Raw genomic sequence first — 10,347 nt, 5'->3', positions numbered from 1 at the left:
TCGCAAACAATTCGTGATCATGGCCGGAAAATCACGGCCGAAATATAGAATACAAGTAAGCATAAATCGCGATGAATCCCGAGATTTAAAATATTTATGTATATATATATATAAAAATAATTTTTGAATAAATTCCTCTATATTTCGCCGGAGATTGTCCCAGCATCCTCAGGAGTTTTCACAGTAGCTTCGGAGCAACTGTTTTGCAACTATTTGGTAACGGGAGTGTGGGTCTGCACACGAGTCGACTAAAACCAAACCGATTTCAAATCGTTTTTCCTAGTCACAAAACAGTTGCGTTGCATGGTTGCACGTGTCTTCACAAAAAGTTCAAGAAATGAGTCAAGTGGTCAAGTCGTAGATTGTCGTTTACGTTTCAAAATGACGTTTTCGGCAGTGCCGGTCGATGATTTTTAGTAGGACGTTTGTACAGCGAACTGTATAAAGTGGCCCTTATGAAACCTTTCAGTATTTGTGACGTAGTGTTGACGGTAGCTAAACCCTTCTAGTAATCGTCGGTATTTGTCTCGAGCGCGTGTCCTGGAGATGGTTGCTTAGACTGGAGGCGAGGTGTAAAACCGAGTTCGAAGGAGAGTTTTGTAATTTTGTATTTGGATCAAAATAATAAAAATCTTATCTCACAGTTATTAATATTCTTTTTTCTGCAGTCACACATTTCCTCATATTTGTGTCCATCTTCTTTATGGAAGGAGTACGCATCCTCAACAATTCCAGGTAAGAATCTTTGAACATTCTATAGAATGATATAAACTTTCTGTCTGTTTGATTCAGTTGTTCTGCTGCTACAAACAGATTTGACTTGATATTTCTCTGTATTATATATATAGGGATGAAACCAATATTCCCTTTTTCATCTCAACTACTACTTGAGATTCTGCGAAAAACAATGAATGATCCAGAATCAGTTGCACTCGTGTGCGGTTTTAATTTGATTGCAAACTGGTTGTGTGAGTGACTAGCATGCAACGAATTTGTAAAACAGTTGCTCCGTGTGTGGAGGGCCTAAGACTACATAATCTTTCCTGGTCCTATTGAGAGTAGAAAATGAAGGTTATGCTGAAACAGTACTGCTTGGAATAGTTAATATTAGTTTATTTCATTTGTGTAGATTATTTTACTAATTCATGAACAGGATTCACTGAAAATCCTGAGCATAAATAAACAACACTAAGCTCACTAAGCATAAAAATCAATTAGTTTATTAATTAAATTATTTGAAAAATTGTATTTGTAATACGCATATTTTTCATTCGCAAAGAGGTGAAAGTATTCTAGTTTGGAGAGCGAAGAAAATTGGCATTTAATTTCAATACGTGTACTATCAACTGTATTAATTAATAACTGAATAATTTCTAAGCGGTCCACGTTCATATTCATAATTTTTTTCAGTTACGTTTATAAAAGGTCGTAAATTTTTTTAAAAAGATTTATATTGTAGAATGATGTATATAATACATCAGTTATCATAAAAAAAAATTTAATTCTTTGCAAATCTTGTAAAAAATTAAAATGCCTCCTGCCTTAATTACGTTATCAGAGTTCCATAATTCACATTTTTCCAGGACACTTCTGTAGTGTTGGACTGTGTTAATAGCTTGACAGGTTGTCAACCACTCGACTTGTTCATATTTTGAAAATTAAAAATGTCATATATTCACTTTTTTGTATTTGTGCTCAGTAAATACTTTTCGAAATGACAGGCGTTGTTCACCAATTTTAATTATATTAAATTTTATCTCATAACTTCTATCTGAAAATTAGGTATTCAAAATATCTTAAACACCATTAGTCATTATTATGGTGAAATGAATATTTTTTTTTTAAATTATACATACTATATATATTTATAATAATTTGAAAAAAATTGTTCTTTAACACAGAAAATAATTTTTTTTTTGGACGAGCTGGAAAGGGCCCAAAGAGAATTTTTACACACGGAAAATAAATTCTCACGAAAGTTAGCATCGATATAGATTTAATAGCTTATTTAGTTAATGAACATTTTTTAAGTTCACTTGCTTTCCTAAGATACATTTGTACGTGTTGTTGTGTTTTGAATAAGTCCTTACAAAGAAAAGATCAAAATATATGTTATCTTTACAAGCATGTTACTTGATTTACAAACAAGGTAAAATTATTATATTAGTAGAGGTAGTTCTGAGGTTGTGCACTTGAATTTTTATTTATAAAAAATGCACTATTATAAAAAAGCCAGCCTCAGCACATAATAATTTATAATTATTAATATTTAATATTTAATAGATGTCACCGATTCCCTGACTTTCAGTCTGGTGGTTAATACTTACTCGTAGGTATTCCTTATATCTGATTGACTTATTCAATTGGTACAGATTTACGCCTGTCATTAAAGCATCGGAAATGTTAGGTAGAACATCTGGAGTAGCCATAAAATTAGTCCAATTGTATCCTAATGTTATTTTATGGCATTGTTTGAATGATTTAACTAAATTTTTCAACAGATTTTTCTCAATCTACATATAATAATATTTAACAATGGTTGAAATGTCAAGATATTTTAAATTTTATTTCAATAAATTAAAGTGTGTTTTTCAAAACGTTAAATTATAGAAAAAAATGAAAATTTTTTACGAATTTAATTTTAAAATATTTAATTTGAAAACATCCATACATTTTATTAACTTTCAAAGAAAACTTTAATTAGACAGTAGTGAATGATGAGAATTATAATATTTTTATACAACTTTTTGAAATACCAATAAAATTGTGTGAAATGTTAAATAGTGAAAAATTCGATAATCTGATAATGAAGCAAAAATAGCATCTCATGTTAAACATACATAGTAAGTAATTTAATTTAATTTTAATTTAGGTAAATTATCTAATGAACGGATTGACCGTAAATGGCTTAGATTTAATATAATTTATAGCCGGATCGGCCATATCGAATAGATAGTCGTAAATTCCCGTTCTTCTAGCCAAATCCCTAGGCGAGTCGCCGCTTTTGTTCTTGACGAACGGTTGGACGTCGGGATGAGCGAGCAAAAGTTGTAACATCCTTCCGCAGTGACTGACAGAGGTGGCGATGTGCAACGGAGTCTGCTCTGAAAGCGGAAAAGGACAATGGCCAAATAAATAAATATTAGGAATTATTTAGTCGACGTAGATTACCTCCGTTACTGTGAGCGTTGACGTCCGCGCCGGCGGCCAGTAACCGAGCTACGCACGAAGGATGGTTCCAGTGGCACGCCGAGTGCAAGGGTTCCCAGCCGTATACGGTCTTAGCGCTCGCGGAAGCGCCGTAGGACAAGAGCAGATTCACGGCGTTCAAGTGGTCGTTGTAGCAAGCCCTGTGCAACGGCGTGTATCGATCTTTGTCTCGAACGTCGACAAGTCGGGGGTCGTCGTGCAAAAGTTTCCTGGCTAATTCCAGTTGGCCGTTCTCGGCGGCCCATAGTATTTCCTTTTCGGGACTCTCTGAAAGGTAAACCAGTCTGTAAAACCGGTCCGTACGCAAGTGTCTTCTTCCGTACAGACCACAGTGTACCGTGAGGATTCTTCTCTTCTTCGATGCCCTCCGTGTCGTCGTCCCATCCCGAGACGAACATTCCTCGAGTGGCTGGGTCCTTTTTGCGACGTTTGATCTCGTCGTTTATCCGTCTCATGTTTTTCGCGGACAGCGCGTCTTCGATCGCGTCAGAGTCGGAGTCTGACATTTTGACGTCTGACAGGTCTCCAGTGTTGCCAGTGAAATAATGCAACCTGGGAACTTTTCCTATTTATATACATATATATTTTCATTGTGGTAACACTGGGGTGACGTACTGTAATAATATTCAATAAAAAATACAACTGCAGTGGCTCAATCTGTGTATAATTGCCACCTACCTGTCACCTCCCGTCGCCAAAGTTGCATCTGATGTGTGGCAAATTGCACCGTCGATTTCGTGCCAAAAATAATCGGTTACAGATCGTTTTAAAAAAAGTAAGGCCCAATGACGCCGTCTCAACACAATACGCACCAAACATAGCACTTTTTGGGCATATAATGGTCTCTCGTGAATCACATGATCATTTTCCTCGCAACATATGCTGCAATTTTGCTTATTTGAATGATGCACAGGCCTTACCATATTTCAAACGCTTATTGTAAGCTTAGTAGAACGATGACATTTACCATAATCTTTCCGTCAATTACAACATGCAGTTAGTACAGAGAGAGTTACTACTTATTATTAATTATATTAATTAATTGTCCATTTGTCTTGGATGAGTCATTTGTGTCTGTGTTAATGTTTTTGTCTAATAGTGGGGCAATTAGGCCGGTGACATTTTTTTGTGATTTTATTTTTCGTAATGACTTTAAGACCGGAAACCAAGATTTTGATAAAATGCTACTATCATCTCTTTTGTTCATAGCGATTTTTTTGTGGATTTCTATTTTGAGTGATTCTCGTTTCGTACGAACAAAGGTTTTTTTTTATATTAGCTATGGTGTTTGTGCTGCTAAAATCATAAAATTTTAGCAGCAGCGGCTTGTGCTGCTCCCTAAGAAGAAGGGAGCTCCGCCGGGTCCCGCCGGGACAGCCAAGCGCCCGCAGCAGCCAAGCGCCCGACGCAGCTGCAGCAGGTTGTAGAAGAGGCGCTGCAGGCGATCCAGAGCTGGATAGACCGAGTCGGGCTCGCACTCGCGGCGGAAAAGACCGAAGCAGTATTATTTACGCAGAGGCGCAGGTTACAACCGCCCAGGGTAGCGATCGACGGCTTCGAAGTGCCTTTCAAAAGAGAAATCCGCTACCTGGGTGTGCAGATAGACGATAAACGACAAGCTGCGCTTCGTCAGACACACCGAGGCGGCGGTGGCGGCGAAGGCAGGGCGCGTAGCGAAGGATCTCGCCAGGCTGATGCCAAACGTCGAAGGGCCAAGGCACAACCGGCGACGACTGTGCAACAAGGTTGTCTATTCGGTCCTTCTCTATGGCGCCCCGATCTGGACGCAGGCTATGACCATAGAGAAGGCCAGACTCAGCCTCGCAAGGAAAAGAAGCCTGCTGCGCGTAGCCTCCGCGAACAGGACCGTGTCCGAGTACGCCGTGCTCGCTCTGTGTGACACGCCACCGTTAAATCTCCTAGCCTTGGAGAGACAGGCGATCTACAACGACTGCGAGAAAAAGGCTGGCAGAGCTGCGAACGTGACAGAATGGCAGCGAAGATGGGACGCGTCCACCAAGGGCCGGTGGACACACAGATTCATCGGCGATCTGTCGGCTTGGGTCAAGAGCGAACACAGTGAGCTCTCGTACCTTCTCACGCAGGGAATGACCGGACATGGATGCTTCGGTACATACCTAAAGAGGATCGGCAAAACAGCAGGCGCCGAGTGCCTCCACTGCGACGCCGGAGAAGACGACGACGCTGACCTTTCTATATTGCAAGTTTTATAAGCGTATATATAGTGAGTTGATCGACTCATAACACTAAACGTGTTTTTAAGTAAGACAAACTTTTTTTTTTAATTTTCAATTTTTTTAAACGGTATCGTAACTATATTCAAAAGCTCTATTTCGTATTTCAAATATTAATCTATATCTATAAAAGTAACCAAATACAAGCGTTAACTATAAGCAAAGTCGCATAAAGCACGAACGAGGGCCCGGTCAATTTAATGTAAAACTCGTTTCTTATTGAAAAAAAAATAATTAAACATTTTATTTATTGTAAATTAGGCTTTTAAACACTTTTTGGGTACGATATTTTTCAGTAAGATTTCATTTTGCAAAGTTATGACACTTTGAATTTTTACATTAGCCGCCATTTTAGAAAAAAATTTTGTATATTTTTTTAATAAAAAACTTATAGAGGGTTCAGGGTAGTTCTATACGATACTAACAATTTGATTTTTCATCTTTAAAACCAAGCAGTTTGGAGCGTTAACTCTTCTGAAAGTCTCAAAATGGCTAGTATGGGGGTACGATCGAACTGATACATCGCATATTTTTATTATATTTTATTTAAATATAATTTAGGCTTTTAAACGTTTCGTGAATAGCAATCTTTTCGTTTTAATTCAAACCTACTGAGTTACGAGTGTTTGAATTTTTATACTTGTCGCCATTTTGCAAAAAATTGTCACATTATTTTTTTGCTAACATACATACACAGGGTGCTTAAGTATTCTATACTGTCACAATAATTGCACTTTAAATATGTATTAATTAGCTCACACTAACCTTTGCTATATTGCAAGTCTTATAAGCGTATGTATGGTGGGTCGATCGACTTATAACACTAACATGTTTTGAAAATGAAACCTTTTTTTTTTAATTTTAATTTTTTTTAACGTAATCGTAAGTATATACTAAAGCTCTATTTCGTATCAAAAATTCAAGTTAATATCTTTCAAAAAAACCAAATACAAGCGTTAACTAAATGCCAAGTCGCATAAAAGCATGTTCGGGGGCCCGGTCAATATACCGTGAGACTCGGTTTTTATTAAACAAAAATAATTAAAAATTGTTTTTTAATGCAAAATAGGTTTCTAAAAACTTTTTGCATATGACATTTTTCAGTAGGATTTTATTTTGCAAAGTTATGATGTTTTAATTTTTTACATTACCCCGGCATTTTGTTAAAAAAATTATATATTTTTTTAATACATAACGTATAGAGGCTGCACGGTAGTTCTATGCGATACTAAAAATTTAACTTTTAATCTATAAACCAAGCAGTTCAGAGCGTTAACTCTTCTGAAAGTCTCAAAATAGCTAGTATAGGGGTACGATCGAACTGTTACATCGCTTGTTTTAAAGCAGAAATCTATTTTTTTTATATTTTATTCGGATGTATTTTAGGCTTTTTAACGTTTCATGTATAGCAAACTTTTTGTTAAAATTAAAAACTACTGAGTTAGGAGTGATTGAATTTTTATACTTGTCGCCATTTTGCGAAAAATTGACACAATGGATTGTGTTAACAAACACACAGGGTACTTAAGAACTCTATACTGTCAAAAATATATATTTAAATATTTATACCTAAGCTCACACTGACCTTAACTATATTGCAAATCTTATGAGCGTATGTATAGTAGGTAGATCGACTCATAACACTAAACGTGTTTTGAAAGAAAAAAACTTTTGTTTTTTATTTTTTATTTTTTTAAACAGTATCGTAAGTATATGTAAAAGCTCTCTTTTTGTTTAAAAACTCAAGTCAATATCTTAAATAGGAACCAAATACGAGCGTTAACTATATGCAGAGTCGCATAAAAGCTCGTTTGGGGTCCCTGTCAATATACCGTAAGACTCGGTTTTTACTATTAAAAAAATTATTAAAAATTGTTTTTAAATGCAAATTAAGTTTCTAAACACTTTTTGACTACGACATTTTACAGTAGAATTTTAATTTGCAAAGTTATGACACTTTGAATTTTTACATTAGCCACCATTTTAAAAAAAAATATTTTTTATATTTTTTTAATACATAACGTACTAAAAATTTAATTTTTAATCAATAAAACCATGCAGTTAAGAGCGTTTACTCTTCTAAAAGTCTCAAAATAGCTAGTATGAGGAAACGATCAAACTGATATATCGCTTGTTTTGAAGCAAAAATCTATATTTTTTATATTTTATTTGGATGTATTTTAAGCTTCTTAACGTTTCATGTAGAAGCAAACTTTTTGTTAAAATTAAACACTACTGAGTTATACGTGATTAAATTTTTATACTTGTCGCCATTTTGCAAAAAATCGAAACATTGGATTTTGCTAACAATTATACACAGGTTACTTAGGAATTCTATACTGTCACAAAAACTTAAATTTAAATATGTATTAATAAGCTCACACTGACCTTAACTATATTGCAAATCTTATAAGCGTATGTATGGTTTGTCGATCGACTCATAACACTTAACGTGTTTTGAAGAAAAAACCTTTTTTTTATTATTTTTTAATTTTTCTAAACTGTATCGTAAGTATATTCGCAAGCTCTATTTTTGTTAGAAAATTCAAGTCAATATCTAAAATAGAAACCAAATACGAGCATTAACTTAATGCAGAGTCGCATAAAAGCTCGTTCGGGGTCCCTGTCAATATACCGTAAAACTCGGTTTTTATCAAAAAAAAAAAAAATAAAAATTGTTTTTAAATGATAAAAGTTTTTAATCACTTTTTGCATACAAAATTATTCACTAAGATTTTATTTTGCAAAGTTATGACACTTTGAATTTTTACATTAGATACCATTTTAAAAAAAAATTATATATATTTTTTTAATACATAACGTATAGAAGGTGTAGGGTAGTTCTATGCGATACTAAAAATTTAATTTTTATTTCTTAAAACCAAGCAGTTAAGAGCGTTAACTCTTCTGAAATTTTCAAAATGGCTAGTATGGGGGTACGATCGAACTGATACATCGCTTGTTTTGAAGCAAAAATCGATATTGTTTATATTTTATTTTGATGTATTTTAGGCTTCTAAATGTTTCATGTATAGCAAACTTTTTAGTGAAATTTAACACTACTGAGTTATGAGTGATTAAATTTTTATACTTGTCGCCATTTTGCAAAAAATTGACACAATGGATTTTGCTAGCAAACATACACAGGGTGTTTAAGAATTCTATACTAGGACAAAAATAGAAATTTAAATATTTATAAATAAGCTCACACTGACCTTAACTATATTGCAAATCTTATGAGCGTATGTATGGTGGGTCGTTCCACTCATAACACTAAACGTGTTTTGAAAAAAAAAACCTTTATTTCATTATTTTTTAATTTTTCTAAACTGTATCGTAAGTATATTGGAAAGCTCTATTTTTGTTAAAAAATTCAAGTCAATATCTTACATAGAAACCAAATACGAGCGTTAACTATATGCAGAGTCGCATAAAAGCTCGTATGGGGTCCCTGTCAATATACCAAAAAAACTCGGTTTTTATCAAAAAAAAAAGAATTAAAAATTGTTTTTTAATGCAAATTAAGTTTCTAAACACTTTTTTTATTACGACATTTTTCAGTAGAATTTTATTTTGCAAAGTTATGACACTTTGAATTTTTACATTAGCCGCCATTTTGAAAAAAAGGTTTATATATTTTTTTAATACATAACGTATAGGGGGTGCAGGGTAGTTTTATGCGATCCTAAAAATTTAATTTTTAATCTTCAAAACCAAGCAGTTAAGAGCGTTAACTCTTCTGAAAGTCTCAAAATGGCTAGTATGGGGGTACGATCGAACTGATACATCGCTTGTTCTGAAGCAAAACTCTATATTTTTTATATTTTATTTTAATGTATTTTAGGCTTCTTAACGTTTCATGTATAGCAAACTTTTTAGTGAAATTTAACACTACTGAGTTATGAGTGATTGAATTTTTATACTTGTCGCCATTTTGCAAAAAATTGACACAATGGATTTTGCTAACAAACATACACAGGGTGCTTAAGAATTCTATAGTGGGACAAAAATAGAACTTTAAATAATTATAAATAAGCTCACACTGACCTTAACTATATTGCAAATCTTATGAGCGTATGTATGGTGGGTCGATCCACTCATAACACTAAACGTGTTTTGAAAAAAAAAACCTTTATTTCATTATTTTTTAATTTTTCTAAACTGTATCGTAAGTATAGAGGAAAGCTCTATTTTTGTTAAAAAATTCAAGTCAATATCTTAAATAGAAACCAAATACGAGCGTTAACTATATGCAGAGTCGCATAAAAGCTCGTATGGGGTCCCTGTCAATATACCAAAAAAACTCGGTTTTTTTAAAAAAAAAAATAATTAAAAATTGTTTTAAAATGCAAATTAAGTTTCTAAACACTTTTTTTATTACGACATTTTTCAGTAGAATTTAATTTTGCAAAGTTATGACAAAGTTTTGAAAAAAAAACCTTTATTTCATTATTTTTTAATTTTTCTAAACTGTATCGTAAGTATATTGAAAAGCTCTATTTTTGTTAAAAAATTCAAGTCAATATCTTAAATAGTAACCAAATACGAGCGTTAACTATATGCAGAGTCGCATAAAAGCTCGTATGGGGTCCCTGTCAATATACCAAAAAAACTCGGTTTTTACCAAAAAAAAAATAATTAAAAATTGTTTTTAAATGCAAATTAAGTTTCTAAACACTTTTTTTATTACGACATTTTTCAGTAGAATTTTATTTTGCAAAGTTATGACACTTTGAATTTTTACATTGGCCGCTATTTTGAAAAAAAGGTTTATATATTTTTTTAATACATAACGTATAGGGGGTGCAGGGTAGTTTTATGCGATACTAAAAATTTAATTTTTAATCTTCAAAACCAAGCAGTTAAGAGCGTTAACTCTTCT

The 10,347-nt window shown here is 33.5% G+C and overlaps 1 protein-coding gene across 1 annotated transcript; it reads right to left on the bottom strand.

Moving 5' to 3' along the window:
• Positions 1-2,634: 2,634 nt before the first annotated feature.
• LOC148226822 (ankyrin repeat domain-containing protein 49-like) lies at positions 2,635-3,753 on the bottom strand. The gene is made up of 3 exons (XM_088202407.1): positions 3,548-3,753; positions 3,172-3,477; positions 2,635-3,104 (listed from the first exon to the last, which is right to left on the bottom strand). The coding sequence occupies exons 1-3, from the start codon at positions 3,714-3,716 to the stop codon at positions 2,878-2,880; spliced, it is 702 nt and encodes a 233-aa protein (XP_088058533.1). The 5' UTR covers positions 3,717-3,753; the 3' UTR covers positions 2,635-2,877.
• Between the last annotated feature and the right edge of the window lie 6,594 nt (positions 3,754-10,347).

This window comes from Plectrocnemia conspersa, unplaced genomic scaffold, assembly GCF_051122295.1.
Source record: "Plectrocnemia conspersa isolate PC_06_02 unplaced genomic scaffold, ASM5112229v1 ptg000013l, whole genome shotgun sequence".
NCBI classification, from domain to species: domain Eukaryota; kingdom Metazoa; phylum Arthropoda; class Insecta; order Trichoptera; family Polycentropodidae; genus Plectrocnemia; species Plectrocnemia conspersa.
The sequence above is the reverse complement of the archived record's forward strand: the minus strand, read 5'-3'. Positions and strand labels throughout refer to the sequence as shown.

Bases quoted from the DNA above. Each gene is read 5' to 3' on its own strand.
- LOC148226822 (XM_088202407.1), bottom strand. From the start codon at position 3,716: ATGTCAGACTCCGACTCTGACGCGATCGAAGACGCGCTGTCCGCGAAA. The intron at 3,478-3,547 runs GTACACTGTGGT...TTTACCTTTCAG, and splicing joins AGAAGAGAAGAATCCTCACG to AGAGTCCCGAAAAGGAAATA. The intron at 3,105-3,171 runs GTAATCTACGTC...TTCCGCTTTCAG, and splicing joins CAACGCTCACAGTAACGGAG to AGCAGACTCCGTTGCACATC.